The sequence below is a fragment of the Mus caroli genome, chromosome 15 (genome assembly GCF_900094665.2).
Source record: "Mus caroli chromosome 15, CAROLI_EIJ_v1.1, whole genome shotgun sequence".
Lineage (NCBI taxonomy): Eukaryota > Metazoa > Chordata > Mammalia > Rodentia > Muridae > Mus > Mus caroli.
The window spans coordinates 42,650,377-42,672,351 of NC_034584.1; the positions used below are offsets into that span (position 1 = coordinate 42,650,377).

The 21,975-nt window shown below is 33.6% G+C and overlaps 1 protein-coding gene across 5 annotated transcripts in view; it reads right to left on the reverse strand.

The window, feature by feature from the left end:
• Csmd3 (CUB and Sushi multiple domains 3) overlaps window positions 1-21,975 on the reverse strand; it is a 1,196,994-nt gene that overhangs the window by 864,067 nt on the left and 310,952 nt on the right. For all 5 annotated transcript variants that reach the window (XM_029469822.1, XM_021183659.2, XM_029469819.1 and 2 more), the window contains exon 5: window positions 16,639-16,846. In XM_029469822.1, coding sequence (XP_029325682.1) covers window positions 16,639-16,846 — 208 coding nt within the window. The remainder of the gene's footprint in view (window positions 1-16,638; window positions 16,847-21,975) is intronic.

Consider the following 21,975-nt stretch of genomic DNA (forward strand, 5'->3'; position numbering starts at 1 on the left):
ACTCTATATTGACACAATCAAGACTTATAAAATGATAAAAACAGACAGAGAGAGAGAGAGAGAGAGAGAGAGAGAGAGAGAGAGAGAGAGAGAGAGAGAGAGAGAGAAAACACATTATTTCCAAAACATGTGAGTAAATGATTAATAAGTTTGATATGAATCAACTGGAGTTAACTTTTAAATAAAACCATTCCATTAAAATAAAAGAAGTTACCACACTTCATAGTTGTTGTTTGGGGTATATAAAACAACATATGCATTATTAAATCTTAATTTCCTTATGTTTTAGAGCATTTTCCTATTTTAATTAGCTTAATCTTTGTAAAACGAGGTTTCATGAATAAGTATGTTAACTCATAGAGAGATAAACTGAATAGACAGAAATAAGTGACAAAGTCCATTTAAACTCCCTCCTTTCCATATCCTGGCTGTGCTCCATAGATAACTTCAGTTTCATTATCACATCGCATAGCCTTTACAACTAAGTTGTGCTACATATGCCAACAACTTTCCAAAATGCTGCTGCTGAAATTGCACTTTGCAAAATCTCTAAATCTACAGAGCACTGTAGGGGTTTCCTCCCATTCTTCAGTTGCCTTTATCTTGAAAAACTCCTGGAATCTAACAGAATTTTCTCATTTATCATTTTTATAACAAAGTGCTTTTTGTGCTTTCCTTTATATTGAAATCAGAAACTTCCAGAAAGGATGTGACAATGTTTCCAGTCATGAAAGTATAAACTCCCATGCACCAGATCTTTGTCCTTTCTTCTTACCAAAAATAGTCATACTTTCTCCTGTCTTAAGTAAAGGCCAATCACCATTGGAGGGATTTGAATAATTCAAGCACCCACCATGCTTCATGATTACATTTGTGGAAAATGCTTAGATGGAAGGAGCAAATAAGGATAACAAAGATTAGAGTTTCAGATTGTAGAGGCTCTGGAGAATATTCATGAGTGTTTTAAGCAGGTGGAGGAAAAGTGATAGCAGCAAGGAGTTTAGGTTTCTGTACATGAGACCTCCTAGGTAATTATGGTTATACACAGATTTCATAAATGTATATTGGCTAATTAAGGCCACAAAGTGAGCATACCATTTTTATATAATCACATAATATGTTAGGTATATTTCTCATCACTGCGCAAAGATACCTAAAACAAGCCACTAAGAGATGGGAGATTAACTTTGACTAATGGTTTGAAATGGAGTAGTCTACATGGTATGTTTGTTGAGGCTGGTCTACTAGAGAATCCAAGCTCTAACTTTAGAAGTGAAAATGAATAAGTATAATTTTCATGACCACACTAAAAATTATGTACTTCAATAAATATGCAGGAAAACATTGTAAAATTTTACTAATGTTTATTTCCATAAAGATATAAGGTATACTTTCCAATAACAAACATTTGTATCTAAAATAAAATAGTAAAATTTTGCATTTATATGGCTCTGACTTTGCTGTAAAATTTGAATTTTTTTTCTTATTTGCCTGATATTTATTAATTTTAGTTTCATTCATATGTAATCTTTCCCTCTTTGCTGAGACTGCCTAAGATAAATTGAAAATTATTTTTGCTACACAGCAAAACACATTTTCTTTATAACAAAGAAAAATATATAAATATAATACAATAGTATATTAGTAATACTGTTTGTGTCAGGTTAGAGAATTTCTAACTAATGGAAAGGTAAAATTATGTATTAAAACAAATGATATTCGCTACTTATAGCAATACACTATTTTTAAAAATATCAGTATGTGATATGTTTTAAATATGGGAGTAAACACACACACACACACTTGAAAGTTCCAAATTGTTCATAGTGAAAAGTTCATTTGCAGAAAATATAAACTCTTAAAGGCTTTGAAAGATTAGAATTTGAATTAGATCTGAAGAGACTGCTCAGCATTTAAAAGCATAGTTGCTCTTACAGATGAAGCCCTTCAGTTCCCCAAAAGCTCAGCTTTGCTTACTATCCTCCAGTCCCAGGGAATTCAATGCACCTCACCCTTCTAGGCTTTAGGGGGCACTAAAACACATGTGCTGCACAAACATACATGGATGAAAAATATACCTACACATAAAACAAAGGTTATAATTCCAATAATTTAAAATTGGTAAAATTGATTATAATCTTGAGTTAGAGTGATGATTTAGTTGCACGTATGTCAAAGGAGAACTTCATGAATACATTGTTGCGTTTCCTCTGTCCTTCTGAATGTCTAGACTATAGACTTTGTAGTTCAATCTTGAAACATGTAACTTTGGTAATAAAAACAGCTTACAAACACAACAATAACAGGAATGCGTCATAAGTATTTTATACTGGGGTCCTGGATAAAGTGCCTATGCAATCATCTTCAGAGTTTGTATTGTGTCAAAGCATTGTATCATTGCATGCTTTTGTAAAATTTCCTTTTTCTGCTTGTCTAATCACGACTAGTGAATGTTGCTTCAGTCAAATATAACCAGTAAAAATCAGGAAAAAATAAAACTTTCAATATTTCTACTTTGTGAGACAATAAAACCACTTATTAATTTCACAATGAAATCTAACCTACTTAAGACAGAAATGTATGTGGTTCTAAGTACTATGTATAGATTAAAATTAAAGCTTTAAAATTGCATTAGTTACATGAAAATACATGCACAAAAAGAAAAAGAGTGCAAATGATTATTAAGAAAACTAAAAAAAAAAAGGTGAATAATGAAGAGTAAAAAAAAGAGAACAATTTCCAAATAAAAAAATAAAAGTGAAAATATTGAAAAAAATACAAGACAAGGGATGAGCAAAAAAATCATAGGAGACCTCAATATATTCAGAAAAAAATGAGGGCAGAAATTATAACTACAAAAATCGAAGAAGATACAGTCAGAAAATAATGAACAAGACTCCAATGTCACACGGCTGATAGGATCAAATGTTGCAGATAAATCAAATTCAGGTAGGTATTAAATTAGGAACTGAAAGGTTGTTGGTCATTTTGTAAAATATATTTAAAGAGAAATAATGGGAACAAACTCAGTTATGTCTGCTTGGAGATTTATCATTCATACAGTGAAACTTGATGCATAGACAATATTAAGAATATCAGAAGCATGACCCTGAGTAGGTGAGAAAGAAATGGGTTAGATGTATAACTGGAAGCAGTATTTGGAGATAGCAACCAGTCTTGATTAGAAATCTACAAGTGTAAACTTATCACCGTATATCTGAATGTCAAGTAACATTTTAACAAAAATATAAATGTGTGAAATAATTCAGGTTAATCAAAATATGTTACATAAATTGCTTCATTCTCAGTGTAAATAACATTCATATACACTTTTCACTGGTAAAATCTGAATTCTCCTTTTCCACTACTAACTGATCATTCTTTAGTGCTTGGTAGTATTAAGTTTTATCAGCTTATGAACTGTTATTCCAGTTTTAAAGTCCTTATCATGATTCAGTCTCACATTCATAAAACTTTGGTATATGCTAATGAAAATCTGAATCAAATTAGTATTCACTCAACATTTTAACTGGACTCCAATTATTTCTTTTGATCTTAATGTTAAAAAGTTTTTCTATCTTTCTTTCATTAATAGCAGTTCCCCAGTCATCAAATCTAAAAGTATCACTATAATAGAATCCTTCTCTATGAGTTCTGATTTTTCAGCTAAATGATCTATCAGTTTTGACTTTCTTTCCAACCTAATTTTCCTGTTTCTGTGTTATTCTACTTCATTTCAAAAATACACCTTTAAAGTAAAGGTTAAACTCACTACCACTAGTTATTTTTACCTTGTTAAGATGATTGCCCAAGTTCATCTTATTATCATTTCTTGTTTACTTTCTGATGAGCCATTAAATTTATGATAAAAAGTATAGCCTTAATTCTAACAATTAAGAAACAAAAGAGTAAAAAATTTACTAAAAATATTTGGGAGCTGCAGATCAGCAGTTAAGAGTTGCCACATAACAGCTTAGAACAACCCATATGGGTTTTATGATCTTTTCTGACTTCCTGGGTGCTAGGTAAACACATGGAACATATATATTTATGCAGACAAATATTATATAGTTAAAAATGTATAAAGAGTCTAAAAATACTCTTCCAGATCAGTCCACCTTTTCCCATTTCTTTGTATATCTTTCTTACAAAATTCCCTGATAGTTTAAGTGACCTGTCCACCACTACTTATTTTGTTTCATACGACTACAGTTAAATTCACCCATAAAATTAATTCATCAAAATTACCACATCCTGCAACACCCTATTCCTAAATCAGTGTGCAGATTGAAATCTTATTTAATAAGCTAAAATGTTTATTTCATAAATATTTAAAGATCCATTAGAGGCATATGGCATTTTGTGAGTATAGCCTACCCCAGTCTCAAACAAACAAAAAAATATCTTTATGAGACACAACTGAGCAGTAGCTGGAAGGTTTCTCCATCTAACTTGATGAACACCATTTGTATATTATTTTCTTCCATTTTTCCCATGTTAAATATCCTTTCCATACCATGTTAATTTTCAGAATTTTTGGTGGTGAAATGCCCTAGTGCTTAGTATTCTTTCTTTTCTTAATGTAGTATTCTATTCTACTTTGAGACTGAGTTATAGTTTCTGAATATTAGAGTCTGATCTGCAGCTTGCAACATTCATGCTGATCTAAAACATGTCTTACCCATATATGCAAAAGCTACCTACTTATAGGTCAGATATCTCAAAATGCATTCCAACAAATTGTCTTCTTAGTCCTCTTCCCATCGCCAAGATATAGTGAGTTTAGACCACCATTAAAGCCAAGTATTTTAGAACTATCCTCTCTTTCCTTCCTCCATGCTCATATCTCCCTTTCCAAAAATGCTTACACCTTTTTCTAGAAATTCTAATGAATTTTTCATATCCATTTTGGTAGCCTTGTTATAGATATTGTCAGTTTTAACCTATATCGTGAATATTGACAATAGACTTTTTCCTATAGTTTATTTTCGGGAGAGCAGACAGAAAAAATACTTTTTGTAAATGACAAATTTCACAATGTTACCCTGATGCCAAAATAATAAAGGGCTTAACAACTTACCATTACTAAAGTCAGCAGTGATTCCTGCCCTAGGCATTATCATGTCTTGTTTTCCTCTATAATTTTCACTCATGGTTGTCCTTCAGCTTCCAGAGAACTCTAGCATGGTGAGGCACCATGTGTTATATGTATGTTTCTCTGCTAGAAATTCCAGCTGAAATGCTCATTCCTGAGATTTGTTAGGTACCCTTCCTTACTTGAAGACAGTCTCAGATCCCATGATCTTAGATCAACAGACGGCCAGCACATCACAACATTCTTGCCCTTCTCAAAGTCTCTAAGTATCACATTTTCATTATTTGATTGTATTGGTTTATATTCATTGTATGAAGTGAAAGATTTCAATAGATATTTGCAATTAAATAGATTTCATATTTACCCATACTCACAATATAAACCATCCTATTTTTCATATGCAAATGTTTATCTTCCAGGATATTAATATATACTTTCTGGGACATACAGGTGAGAGATTGCTCACATACTTATTCACATTTGCTATCATTTTTTGTTTGTTTGTTTGCTAGGACTTCCTATGTGGTTAAAAAGATTCTACATACATTTTTATTTTAATTTTTCCTGATTGCTAATTATATGAAACTTGTATTCATATGCATCTTAGCCATTTTCTTTATTAATACATTTTAAAATATATTTAATAAGTTTTCATGTTCTTCAGAAATTTCACGCATACATAAAATGCATTCTGTTACTCCTCTGCACAGGATCTCTTATATCCTGAACTGCATCACAATGCATTCTTCTAATATTTTCAGATCTTCCAGGCTTTTCTTAAGGCATTTGACATATGTTGATTTGACTTGGGTATAATATTAGAGACATGTGGTTTAATTTTACTATTCTATATGTGGATATCTAGGTTTCTCAGGATATTTTTGGCGATGTTGAATTTTATCTACTAATGTTAGCTTTATATGAAAGCTCAAAAATCATAGCTGGGGTCATTTCTTGGTCTTGTACTCCATTATGCCATTTAATTGTCTGATTATGTGTTGGGTGAAGGAAGCATATTGTTTTTACTAACATGACCCTTTAATAAATTCTAAATAATGTATCTTGATATATTCTTATTTTTTCCTTTTTTTGGAGATTCCTTTGGCTTTCCATGATTTATGGTTCCATATGAATTTTTGATGGCTTCCCATTATTGTCAATTTCATTGAAATTTTCATTTTTATTATATTGAATCTGCAGATTACTTGGTCATATAGCCATTTCCTATTTTATTATACTTTTATTATTTAAAATAACTATAAAAATATATTTTGATCTTATTCTTCCCATCTCCCAAGTTAATTCAAATCATCTCCCCATGCCTAAGCACCTAACTTTAAGTTCTATCTCAAAAACACACAAACAAAAAGCCCAATTCAACAACAAAATCAATAAGACACTTCCCTGAGAGATCCTTATATCCCCTTAAATCCTTCTTATGTCTCTGTCTTTGATTTGATTACACTAATCAGCATGCCTATTATTATTCCAACACTATGCAGTTTTCATTACAACATTTGTTTAGACCAGTATAATTTTGATTTTGCCCCAGGTCATTGGGCTATACTCTCAGTTTCTTGGTTATATAAGCCGTGTCCTGAATGGGTTCCATCTTATTGAGTGTTCTTTAAGTCAAATTGAATCTATTGTTTGGTTATTCCATAAGCTTCATTCCACCATTTCCTTAACGTGTCTTGTAGGCAGTACACAACTATAGATAAATGATTTCTTACTGGGTTGGTTATTTTCTCTTTTGATAGTATGCAGAGAATTTTCCTATATTTAAGATGGTGTCAATTATGGGTTAAGGCTCTCTATGTAGGTAACTAATGGACATTAGAATATTCAGTGAATTGTATATGTGTTGTCTTTAAGCAGTTGGGTGTTGCTGTCCTATTGTGGAGAACAATGTGTCCTAGCAAGAGACTCAGTAAATTTGGGTTTTGGTGGAATCCCTTTGGCTAACAACTCAAATAGCTGTAACTCAGATCTCAGCACTGGAAACTTCATTTGGTGACAAGAGATGCCAGTTGGGGCCCTAACTGTCTCCCCAATATTTAGTTATTTCCTTAAGGTCACCTTCATATATTCATATATTTTAGAACTTTTATTAATTGTACTTTAAAAAAACCTATAAGTAAATCTTTTTATGAGCTTAAGTGTCTACACACTATAAATTATAAAACATCAAAGAAAGAAATTGAAAGCACTAAAATAATTACAGATATCCCATTTGCAAGCATGAATACATTTAGCAGCACAAAAATGGTAACAACACTACTTTAATTACAGATGATCTGATAATATACATACATGACCCAAAAATTCCAGAAGAACTTTCAGTATATTAAGCTGTCCAGAAAAGTAGCTGTATACAAAACTAACACATAAAAATCAGTAGTCTTCTTATATACAAACAAATGAACTAAGAAAGAAATCAGCAAAAACTGACTGCTTCTTTGAGAGAATCAACAAGATATATAAAATACTAGCCAAACTAACTAAAGGGCACAGAGGGCAAATTTACAAAATCAGAAAGGAAAAGGTAGACATAACAACAGAAATGGAAGAAATTCAAAAAAATCATCAGATCCTACTACAAAAGCATATACTCAACAAAACTGAAAAATCTAGAGGAAATGGATGGTTTTTTAGACAGATACTACACACCAAAGTTAAACCAAGATCAGGTAAACTATCTAAACATGTCCATATCCCCTAGGGAAATAGTAGAAGTCATTAAAAACCTCACAACCAAAAAAGTTCCAGAGCCAGATGGCTTTAGTACAGAATACTACCAGACTTTCAAAGAAGACTAACTACCAATATTCCTCAAATTATTCCATAAAATAGAAAGAGAAAGAACACTACCTAATTCATTCTATGAAGCCACAATTACTCTGATACCTAAACCACAAAAGGACACATAAAAAAAGAGAACTTCAGATCAATTTCCCTTATGAATATCAACGCAAAAGCACTCAATAAAATTCTTGCAAACTGAATCCAAGAACATATCAAAACCATCATTGATCAAGTAAGCTTCATCCAGTGGTGCAAACTTGGTTCAATATACAAAAATCCACTAATGTAATTCACTATTTAAACAAACTCAAAGAAAAAAATCACATGATCATCTACTTAGATACTGAAAAAGTATTTGACAAAATACAACACCTGTTCATGTTAAAAGCATTGGAGAGATCAGGCATTCCAGATCCATACCTAAACATAATAAAAACAATTTACTGCAAACCAACAGCTAATATCAAATTAAATGGAGTGGTACTTGTAACAATCCAACTAAAATCAAGGACAAGACATGAATAACCATTCTCCCCATATCTAGTCAATACAGTACTTGAAGTAATAGCTAGAGCAAAAAGAAAACAAAAAGAGATCAAGGGGATACAAATTGGCAAAGAAGAAGAAAAGGTATCATTATTCACAAATGATATATTAGTACACATGAGTGATCCCAAAAATTCTACCAGAGAACTTTTACAGCTGATAAACAACTTTGGCAATGTGGCTAGATATAAAATTAACTCAAATAAATCAGTAGCCTTCCTTTATACAAATGATAGGCTGAGAGAGAAATTAGGGAAACAACACCCTTCACAATAGCCACAAATAATATAAAATATCTTGGGATAACTCTGACCAAACAAGTGAAAGATCGGTATGAAAATAACTTCAAGTCACTCAGAAAGAAATTAAGGAAGGATTCTTAGAAAATGTAGAGAGCTCCCGTGCTTATGGATTGGCAGAATTAACATAGCAAAATAGCCATCCCTCCAAATGCAATCTACAGATTCAATACAATCCCCTTCAAAATACCAACACAATCCTTCAAAGACTTGGAAAGAGAAATTTATCTCGAAAAGCAAAAACCCCAGAATAGCTAAAACAATACTTAATAATAAAAGTACTTCTGGGGAAATCACTGTACCTGACCTCAAGCTATACTACAGAGAAATGTTGATAAAAACTGCATATTATTGGTATAGAGACAGACTCATTGAACAATGGAATAGAACTAAAAACCAGAACAAAACCACACATTCATAGGAAACAGATCTTTGACAAAGAAGTCAAATATATACAATGGAAAAAAGACATCATCTTCAATAAATGGTGCTGGACAAACTGTCTGATTGTAGAAAAATGAAAATATTTGTCACCTTGCATAAAGCTCAAGTTCAAGTGGATCAAAGGACTCACTGTAAAACCAGATATACTGACTCTAATAAAAGAGAAAGTGAGAAAAAGCCTTGAACTCATTGGCACAGGGGGAAATTTCCTAAAGTGAACTCCAATGGCTCATGCTCTAAGATCAAGAATTGATAAATGGGACTTCATGAAACTAGAAAGCTTCTGTAAGGCAAAGGACAGCCAATATGACAAATCGGCAACCTAAATATTGAGAAAATATCTTCACTAACCCCACATCCGATAAATGGCTAATGTACTAAATATATAAATAAATTAAGAAGCACACCACCGAACCCCCCCCAAAAAAAAACCAAAAAAGAAAAAACAAAATTAAAAAAACACCACCACCAACAACAAAAACAAACAAACAATCCCATCAAAAATGTATTATAGAGCTAAACAGAGTATTCAGAACAGAATAATCTCGAATGGCTGAGAAGCACCTAAAGAAATGTACAAGGTGTTTAGTGATCTGGGAAATGCAAATCAAAATGATCCTGAAATTCCACCTTACACTAATCAGGATGGCTAAGATCAAAATCTCAAGTGACAACACATGTTGGAGAGGATGTAGAGAAAGAGGAATACTCCTCCTTTGCTGGTAAGATTGCAAACTGGTACAACCTCTCTGGAAATCAAACTGGAGGTTCCTAAGAAAATTGGAAACAGATCTACCTGAAGATCCAGCTAAACCACTCTTGGGCATATATCCAAAAGATGCCCCACCATGCCACAGTGGCATGTGTTTACTATGTTTATAGCAACATTATTCATAGCAGAAGCTAGTAACAACCCAGGTGTCCCACAACAGAAGAATGGATACAGAAAATGTGGTTCATTTACACAATGGAATACTACTCAGCAATTAAGAACAAGGACATCCTGAGTTTTGAGGATAAATGAATGGAACTAGAAAATATCATCCTTAGTGAGGTAACTCAGGACCCAAAGACATGCATGGTATGTACTCAGTAATCAGTGGATATTAGCCATAAAAAGTACAGAATACACAGGATACAAATTCATAGAATTTAAAAAGGCTAACAAGCCAAAGATCCCATGTGAGGATGCTTCAATTCCACTTGGGAGGGAGAAGAAAGCAGTCTCAGGACAGGGGATGGATGAAGGGAACTTGGGTCTCAAAGGGGAAAGGAGTGGGGCATGGGGAACATGATCAGGTATTGGGTGGGGGAAACAGGATTGAAGCCCTGAGGGCCATCAGAGAAAATGAAAACAGGCAACCTCAGGAGGTAGGATGTTGGTTGACCCTCCAGAATGTACCAGAGACGTAGGAAGTGAGAGACTCTCAGGACTCAAAGGGAGAAACTTTATATGAAATGCCCTACAGTAGAGATATGGAACTTGTGAGCCCACCTCCAATAGAAAAGGCAGGGCATCAAGTGAGGGATGGGGTTGCCATCCTCCAGTAGAAATCTCTGACCCATAATTGTTCCTGTCTGTAAGGGTTACAGGGACAAAAATGGAGAAGATCATGAGGAAAAGGTGATCCAGAGACAGTGCCAAATTGGGATCCAGCTCAAGGGGAGCTCCCAAGGCCTGGCACTATTTCAGAGGCTATGGAGCACTCACAAAAGGGGACCTATCATGACTGCCCTCCAGAAGACCCAACAAGCAGCTGAAAGAGTCAGATGCAGCTATTTACAGCCAACCAATGGACAGAAGCTGCTGACCCCTGTGGTTAAATTGGGGAAATCCTGGAAGAAGTTGAGGAGGAGGGCAACCTTGTAGGAGGACCAACAGTCTCAACCAACCTGGACCTCTGAGTTCTCTCAGACACTGTGCCACCAACCAGGCAGCATACACCAGCTGATAATGGGACCACAACACATATTCAGCAGAGGACTCCTGGGTCTGGGTTTAGTCAGAGAAGATGCATCTAACCCTCAGGAGGCTAGAGGCGTCAGGGAATGGGAAGATCTGGTGGGATGTGGGGGGTTGTGGTGGGGACATCCTTGTAGAGGCAATAAGGGAAGAAGAGGTATTGGATATTAAACAGTCAGAGAGTGAACCAGAAAGGGTCTGAAATGGGGACTGTAAAAAAAAGTTTAAATAAAAATTTTAAAAATAGCCTCAATAATACAAAATTTCTTAGAATATCTCTATTCAAGCAATTGAAAGACTTGTATGATAAAAACTTTAAGTCATTGTTGAAGATATTAGAAGATGGAAGTATCTCCCATGTTCATAGATCAGTAGGATTAACATAGTAAAAAGCAATCCATATATTCAATATGATCCCTGTTAAAATTCTAATACAATTCTTCAGAGATCTTGAAAGAAGAGTCCTCAGCTTCACATGGAAATAGAAGCAAGTGCGCGAGCGTGCACACACACACACACACACACACACACACACACACACACACACACATGCAAACATGCACACACACACACACATACACACATCCCACAGGGTAGCAAAAATAATTCCAAATGAAAATAGAACTGCTTTGAAGTATCATTGTCCATCGAGTCTAATTTTATTACAAATCTACAGTAATGAAACAGCATAACACTAGGACAAAGAGACCTCCTGGCCAACAGAATCTCACTACAGTACCAAATATAAAATCACATACCCATACAAACCTGATACTTGATATAGAGAACAGAAATATGCATTGGAAAGAGGAAAGTATCTTCAAACAAACAAAACAAAACAAAAATCAGTGGGCAAACTGGATGGATGGCTGTAGAAGAATCCTACTAGATTCATTTTTAAGAGCTTACACAAAACCTAACTCTAAATGTGTCAAAGATAGCAGCAGCAACAAAACAAACAAACAAACAAAAATAGATACATAGATTCAACTTGTTGACACAGGAGAAGTCTTATTGAATAGAACAATGTTAGCACAGGCAGTAAGATCAATAGTTAACATATTAAACTTCCCAAAATTGAGAAACATCATTCTTTGAACAAAGTTAAAGCCTACAGGATGAGAAAAGAATTTTAGCAACTCCATATGCAATAGAATGCTAATATCCAAAAGATAAAAAGAACTCAAGAAAATAGCAAAAACAAACAAAACAAGACAAAACAAAACAAAACAAAACACACAAAAAACATATAAATAGAGTCCAGATCTAAAATTACAATTATCAACAAAGGAAACTCATGGCTGAATGTCACTTAATGTTCAGCATTCATAGCCATCAGGAAAATACAAAACAAAATGACTTTGAGATTTCATCTCAAACCCTTCCAAATGGTTAGTATCAAGTAAGTAAGGTAGTAACAGCTCATGCTGGTGAGAATATTGAGTAAGAATGACACTCATGCTTCGTTGAGAAATCTAGTTGAAAGCAATTTATTGCTTACACTTTGTAAGCAAGGAAGTCATCAATTTTTTGTTCCTGCTGTACATGTCCAAACAGACAATGTGACAGACATATAGTAGAATTAATAGAATGTTACTGATATGAAATAAAAGATGTAAGGAATTAATGCCATATCCAACCATATCATGAGTCTATGAGTTTCCTGTTGAAGCAGGTAAGGATAGTTGAGTTTTGAAACAATCCAGAACCTATTGACTTAACATATTGAATCTGGAAACAACCCAAAGATTGCTAATACCATTTGTGGCATGAAGGATGGGTTGCCTCATACTACTACTCATACTTCAGCATGGAGTTTAAAAGCATATATGGGAATATAAAGTTCTGGGTCTTTGGATGAGATATCTGAAGTCAAAGAAATTCCTTGTAATTCAACCGGGAAAATATCAATTATTTCAATATTTACCTTTTCTCCCCTTGATCTCTTTAATGAATTAAGAATGTTATGAAACCAATACATGGCTATAAAGGAAGAGTCTTTACAACCTTGTCACTTGAAATAAAGTGTGTCATTCTCATGGTTGTATATTTATAAAAGGCAGAAAATATTTATTTATTGGAGTTAAAGGGCTAGCATTTAGTTTAGCAGTATGAATTGTCTGCAAGTAAGTTTATATATTAATTTCATAAATAATAATATTTAAAGGGATTATTATTTATGGTATGTAATTGGCTAAGTAAAATAACTTATTAATAGTACTATTTGTTTAAATTTTCACTATTCGAATTATAACAGATGGATATTTCTATAATTTTCATGTAACATGTCAAGTTACCTAATTTTTGAGTCAGAGTCACCATCTAGCAGAAGTCTGGACTTGTCTGTATGTACTATAAAAACATTAGAGAAATTAAATATGTATTACTTCCTGAGCAAGAGGAAATAATGTAGCTTGATGATATTTGAAACAGAAAATAGACAGGAGAGAACTTTGTGATTCTGACAGAGTTAATTAAAAAGCTGTTATTATTTTATTCCTCATATTGTTGAAACATACAAATAAGTATTAAAAGTTGTGAAGGTAGTACACAGAAGTGTCTTTATCAAGGTAAATCGGGATGTAATGTTTCAGAGCATATAACGATTTTATTAAGGTTACAGAGTTAAGTGGAAACAAGAGAGTAATTACTATGAGAATATTTCCATTTTCTTCAGCATCCCAAGCACATGAATGCTTTGTAAGCATCAGTAGGATAACTTCTGCATCATAAGTACCAAAATTATTAGGAAATTTATTATATCATTATCTAGCTGTACATGAATTAAATATGAACCGTTTTAGAATAGTAACTTCTAAAATAATTTTCTTTAAATCCTCTATTTAAAGCAGGATTAGCCATGTTTAATTTTAACTTCACATAAAATTATTATGGAAGAGGATAAATTGTGTCTTTCAAGGTCCCAAAAGAAGAGATATAAAATATGGGTTTGAATAGATGAACTATCGTTGTTCTTTATTACATGGTAGCATTTCTGATGGAGATCCGTTCCAAATTACTGTAAACTCAGCCAACTGTGACTTTTCAAAGCACCTATCTAATGTTCATACATCTTGAGGCCACAATGGGAACACTCTTCCATTTACATTCTTTCTGCCATCTTTGTGTTATGTGTCATTCTCTAGCTTGTCCCCTCCTACTTTTCTGGATGCACTACCTTAGTCTTCTTTACAAGGTTATCCTCTCAAGCTCAGGCAGTATTGCAAATCTCCACATTCACTCTAGCACTCCTTCTACACATTCTTCCCATTGTTTCTGTCTAGCTAGTCATTGAATTCTATTCTCTCAATGCAGATGAAACAAACTAAATACCACCATTACATGTCTTTTGGAAATTTCTCATTCATACAGTTATGTGTCAGATGGCTTCAAATGTATGTCTCAAATACCTTCAAACTCCTGTTTTTAATGCAAATCTCATTATCCATGGAGTCTCCATTCCAAAGTTGACTTAACTTTCTACCAAGAGTGCTAATATAGAAAATCATTATCATCTTCACCATTTGCTAAAGTCAATAAATAACAAAAGTTTCTATTTCAAGACTATCTTTCTTACAATTCCTAACCAGTTACAGAATCATTTTCACTTTAATTCTAGCATATCTGCTAATATGTTTACCCCTCTGTCTCTTGATAGCATCATAATACTAGCAACTGTGCTCTCCTGTTAGATTCCTACAATCGACTCTTTTTTTTATGGTTAGAGGGTTTTTTTTTTAATTAGGTATTTTCCTCAATTACATTTCCAATGCTATCCAAAAAGTCCCCAATACACTGCTTGTGGACGTTGTACATCGTGGTGCGGAGCCTAGTGCGCACCACGATGTACAACGTCCACAAGCAGGATGTTGAACATTTTTTCAGGTGCTTCTCTGGCATTCGGTATTCCTCAGGTGAGAATTCTTTGTTCAGTTCTGTGCCCCATTTTTTAACGGGGTTATTTGATTTTCTGGAGTCCACCTTCTTGAGTTCTTTATATATATTGGATATTAGTCCCCTATCTGATTTAGGATAGGTAAAGATCCTTTCCCAATCTGTTAGTGGTCTTTTTGTCTTATTGATGGTGTCTTTTGCCTTGCAGAAGCTTTGCAACTTTTTGAGGTCCCATTTATCAATTCTCGATCTTACAGCACAAGCCTTTGCTGTTCTATTCAGGAATTTTTCCCCTGTACCCATATATGGCTATCTTACCAAAAGCAATCTACAGATTCAATGCAACCCCCATCAAAATTCCAACTCAATTCTTCAACGAATTAGAAAGGGCAATCTGCAAATTCATCTGGAACAACAAAAAAACTAGGATAGCAAAAACTCTTCTCAAGGATAAAAGAACCTCTGGTGGAATCACCATGCCTGACCTAAAGCTGTACTACAGAGCAATTGTGATAAAAACTGCATGGTACTGGTATAACGACAGACAAGTAGACCAATGGAACAGAATTGAAGACACTGAGATCAACCCACATACCTATGGTCACTTGATCTTTGACAAGGGAGCAAAAACCATCCAGTGGAAGAAAGACAGCATTTTCAACAAATGGTGCTGGCACAACTGGAGGCTATCATGTAGAAGAATGCGAATTGATCCATTCCTATCTCCTTGTACCAACGTCAAATCTAAGTGGATTAAGGAACTCCACATAAAACCAGAGACACTGAAACTTATAGAGGAGAAAGTAGGGAAAAGCTTCGAAGATATGGGTACAATCGACTCTTAAGTGATGTTCTTATAGCTAATCATTCCACCTTAAAATCAATTTTTACACTTCATAATAACAGTTGCTTGACATTTCAGACCTTTGGATTTAACTGGAACAGATATGCCCATGCTCTAACACAAGCTTTCCATGACTTCTAAAGTTCTTCCAACTCTAGTGTGTGCCTATGTCTTCCAGTCACCACTGATCCCTTACTTTTCTCTCAGTTAAAAAATATTCTCTGGAGCATGTACAAATTTGAAGCAACATAAGCAAACACTTTAAGTATTTTATTCCAAAAAGGCATATTTTGAAAACACAATGTTTTTAAACCATGTTTAGAGTCTGTAAAGAAAAAATACATCTTTAAACAAAATTTGTCTTCAGTTATAACAAGCTAAGTAAATGGTCTATAAATGTAAACTAAGGCAAGATACTTCATGGACTTGTAGCTTAATTTAAATTGATGGCTAGGTTTGGACTATCATGATAAAGAGCAGCATTTTAAGTAGCAAGAGGCACAGATTTTATTTCCTTGACATAAAAAATGACTCTCCTTACTAATCCTGTGACATAAGTACTGATATAATGTTGACTGAGTCAAAATTCATGAAAGTGTCTCCCAGTTCTGACAATGCGTCTTTATAGGTTTGCAAAAAGTTTCAAAATCCCTTCAACACCCATATCCTATAGCTCTACCTACAGTTTCATGTTCCCGACTTTGCTTCAGACAATGAAATGAATACAAGTTTAATTAAGTCCACTTACCATATTGTAGGTGGCTCAGAACCTTCTATTTCTAGGTAATCATATTTCTCTTCCATTTGAAAATCTGTAAATATCAGTGAGATTGTGTCCCCTGGTTCCGCTACAATGGTCCATGTGCAGTCTGCGTTGTTATGGTATTCGTTAGGAAAACCCGGGCTGGATATGATGCCACTGGAACCTCTCATTGTTCCCCCACAAGCATCTTCAGCTGTTAAAATCAATAAGAATGTATTAAAATCTAATTATTAAGGCAAATCTTACTTAGTAAATTCAATATTTATATATTAAAATAGCAATACAAATGTTGTGGTATACAATAAGTCTGGGAGAAATCTTTATGTTTGATGTATAAATATAAATTTCTTGAGAATTTATAACCACTGCTTGAAATAGAAATGAACATAAGTAAAAAAAAAATAACTACACTCCAAATTTCGAACTCAGTATAATAAAATGCAGGAATTTCTCATGTTTAAGTAAAGAAGCGAGTAATATTTTAAAATAATGTTTCCTAAAGTTACCAGTGATAAACATTTAATCATTTCACATATTTTTGTTGATTGTAGAATGTCTTTATTTTCAATGTATGTATTCATAGAAGTATTATTGAAAATACAATGTAGTATAATTTGTCAGTGTAATTTTTCAAAAGCAACTGAATAATGTTAATAGGAACACAATTAAAATTAAGCTAGAACATTTTTTAATTAGGTATTTTCTTATTTTACATTTCAAATGCTATCCCAAAAGTCCCCCATACCCTCCCCCCGAACTCCCCTACCCATCCACTTCTTGGCCCTGGTGTTCCCCTGTACTGAGGCATATAAACTTTGCAAGACCAAGGGACTTCTCTTCCCAATGATGGACGACTAGGCCATCTTCTCCTACATATATAGGTACTTTTTAATTAACTGAAAATTATGTATCTTTTAAATTCCCAAGAATATATATTAGTCCATAATCCAGTGTACATATTTTACTATACACATGAATATATGTATGTATATAAACACACACACATAAAGATATATGTATACAGATGTACATTATATATAATTTTCAACTAAATTTAAATTTTGAACTATATTTCTGATTTGTAAATAAAACTTCATATAGATTCTATGATTATATGGATAGTGTATATTATGAGAGTGTTTAAATGAGCAGTTGTGTTAATATGAGATTATAAGATCAAAGATTACTTTTTCCTAAAGGAATTGAAGTTAGAATATTTGCCTATCATAATAGTGTTTAGGTCAATCAAATTAATAGGTTACAAATTTGCTTGTGCAATAAATTGCATCAGGATTTATGTTGCTGCTTTGACCAGCTCAGGGAACTCCTTTAATATAAGTCATTTGAGGAAATGTTTGTTTCTATAACAACCAATTATAAGATGATGAAATGAAGCATCCTCAGAACATCAATGAACATAGAAGAAAAATTGTTTTACTTAACTCCATAATGGACAGGGAGTCACATATTCTTGTTAATAGGAACAGCACCATTATTACCTTGTATGAATGAAATTGTATTGATATTTCTGCATTGTTATGCTTGCTGCCTAAATAAATGAATATTTAGCAGCATAGTTTATAACCTAGAGCATAAATATATCTTATAAAAGACACAGTTCACTTACTTCACAAACACTGGCAAATTTGATACACAGTTTTAAGTCATTATTTCATAGTGTCTCTAGTTTTTACTTGTTGTTATTATTTTTAGAGATTGTATTATAATTACATAATCTCTCCCTCACATTCTTCCCTCCAAAACTCCTCACATACCCATCTAATGAGAATTAGATGTCTTGTCTACTCTTTGTGTCATATTGCTCTATGTATTTCCTTACCAGAACATATATGAAAAATTAGGGAAACATATGCAACAAAAAGTACAAAAAAGACTCAATGATTTTGAAAAGGAACAAGGGTGAGTATATTCTAAGATCTGGTGGGATGGAAGGGGGAAAAGATGTAATTACATAACCCATCCCCCCCCCCAAAATATTAAAAGAGTACTCCATCTAACAGTTTTTTCAGAAACTCTAGATGGACAGGAAGTTGAATGTTTATTTGAAAATAGTTTATATGAATTTGGTCATGCGTTTTAAATATTTACTGCTACTTACTAAACACCAGGAGGAACTAAGTAAGAATTTGTTGCTATAATACTGATCAAAATTCACTACCAGCCTCACTCTCATTCTTTAATTCATCTTGCAATGAGGCAATCACAACAAAATAAGAAATGCTGCATTATACTTCTGTAAATAATGATAATAATAGTAATTTAATAGTAATAATATTAGCAGTGTTTTTTCCTAATTTCCTGCTTGCTAAAAATAAACTACTTCTATGAATTACAGTATACTAAAATATTTGAATCTCTGTATTTTCAAAAGATGAGTTTGCCGTTTATAGCCATGTTGGAAGAAATGTTATAAAAGCAAGCAAATTAGAATAGTCTCAGGAGATTGTTACCAAGGTGGTAATGGCTCAATTTGTTCTAAACTTATTAGTCATAATTTTAAAGTAGATTAAACTTTTAGTATGTAATATATTTTATATGCATAAAAATATGCATGAGCAACCGGTGAAAACAAAATATTAAGTATCTCTTCAAAGTCTGTGCTGTAGAATGTGGAGAAAATATCAATTGGGGCACTGGAATTAACTAAAGAAATGCAGACTTTAAAGAAAAAGAAAAACAAGATTATTTTTAATTATGGATTTTTTGGCTATTCCAATTATCTTAAAAACCTTTTCTCATTTCTATTACTTAAGGGATGGAATTGTTATTTTTATTTGATTCTACTAATATAATATAAATCTGTTTTCAAAGAACACTTAATCCAATACTATTTAATGAGGCTTATGTTTATATATTTTCATTAGGAATATAAATATTGATATGCAAGCAGGATGAAAGGCACATACAATTAGTTACAATATAAAGGAATGGTATACAATTTATTTCACTACATTTTTCTCTGCTATACTTTTACCTGAAATTAAAATTCTCTTTGTGTTTAGTCTCTGCAACACTCATTTTGGTACTGAAAATCAGTGAATTTTGTTTTGTTTTATTTCTTTCATGAGACCACACAGTTCACTTAAGATAGTATAAATCCTAGCTTCTCAATAGCATTGCTATAGGGGGGAAATATCACTTCCAAAATCATCAGGAACAGTTGTGTATAACACCCATTTCCAGATACCAGTTTCACACTGTGTCCTACCCTGCTATTAGTTTCTTCTGAAACTGCTTATGGTGAGGAGTGGGTTCCATGAAATAGTACTGCTTGTTTCCAAAGAGAAATTAACTGTGGATTGAAGGAGATGCTTCGTATACAAGGCCAATTTCAGATGCTAAGCAAACAATTCAGTACCAAACTTTACCATGAGATACAGCTCTGCAACTCTCCCTTGCTAAATCACAAACTCCCATTAGCAATCAAGTGTAACTGATGTCTAGAAGCCTTTTTGTTTCTCCCTATGATAGACACCTCTGTTGTGTCTCTCTTAATTAGATTACTGAGGCATTAGCAATTATATACAGAGAATGGAAGCTGATTTTGTTACACTAATACTTATAATTAAAAACTTAACTGTATGAATCCTTTGTTTAGAGAGAAATCATTCATACAACTAAATGATATATAGCTTCTAGATTGATAGTTTTATATTTTGAAACTTATAAAAATAATGTTCAACTTTTAAAAATATAATTTTAAAACACTGGGGGGAAATTAAGATTCTTGAAATTTCTATTTTCAGTTAGGTTAATCTTTAATGACTAGATTATGAGCACATTGAGGTACAGTTGTACACATTGCCCAGACAAGTCTTTTATAACATGATCCATATTCATCATTCTCTTATTTTCTGTCTACTATGGCCTTGAAGAATCTCCTAAGGCTATATATTGAATGTAGAAGTATTTAAAATAGGGTTAGTATTTACAATAGCTGCATTTTTCTAGATTGTAGATTCTGCAAATGTGAAGATAGAATGTTGATTTTGTTGTTGTTGTTTTAAGATACTGTCATTTTAACAAGGGTGGAATATAGCAGGGTATCTACATGTATTTGTTATGCAAATTCTCTAATAATTAAGACATGTGATTATATATATAGACTATCACAATGTATCCTGGTTTCTGAAATACCTATGGAACCGAGCTAAGCCAGAATCTGAAAAATTCATAACTACTTAAATATAGGAATCTAAAAGTGCTTTGATATTAGATTTCTCATCCCTAGAATTGTGAGACTTAATGGTGTAAATTTAAAATGGTGTAAATAAAAATTGCAAAATGCTATACAAATAAATGATAACATAACAACAGCAAAAGCAGATGATGTTATAAGGACACTTGTACATAGCAGTCATAAACTAAGCTTCTGCTGTCACTTACAAAAGATTTCTGCTGGTGATTAGGACCAAAACATAAGCCAGAAACTAAAACTGTCAGTGACTGTCAGCTGAGGTAGCAGACATCCCTTCTTCCTGTCTTAGCTTCATATGAGTTTTAGTTGGTGCTAGAGTATGTAGAAGATAGAACTTTGATGATCAAGACATTTTTTAATATTTTTATTAGGTATTTTCCTCATTTACATTTCCAATGCTATCCCAAAAGTCCCCCATACCCAGCCACACTTCCCTACCCACACATTCCCATTCTTTTGGCCCTGGCATTCCCCTGTATTGGGGCATATAAAGTTTGCAAGTCCAATGGGCCTCTCTTTCCAGTGATGGCCGACTAGGCCATCTTTCNATACATATGCAGCTAGAGNCAAGAGCTCCGGGGTACTNGTTAGTTCATNATGTTGTTCNANCTATAGGGTTGCAGATCCCTTTAGCTCCTTGGGTACTTTCTCTAGCTCCTCCATTGGGGGCCCTGTGATCAATCCAATAGCTGACTGTGAGCATCCACTTCTGTGTTTGCTAGGCGCCGGCATAGTTTCACAAGAGACAGCTATATCTGGGTCCTTTCAGCAAAATCTTGCTAGTGTATGCAATGGTGTCAGCGTTTGGAAGCTGATCATGGAATGGATCCCTGGATATGGCAGTCTCTAGATGGTCCATCCTTTCGTCACAGCTCCAAACTTTGTCTCTGTAACTCCTTCCCTGGGTGTTTTGTTCCCAATTCTAAGAAGGGGCACAGTGTCCACATTTGGTCTTCATTCTTCTTGAGTTTCATGCGTTTAGCAAATTGTATCTTATATCTTGGGTATCCTAAGTTTCTGGGCTAATATCCACTTATCAGTGAGTACATAGTGTGTGAGTTCCTTTGTGATTGTGTTACCTCACTCAGGATGATGCCCTCCAG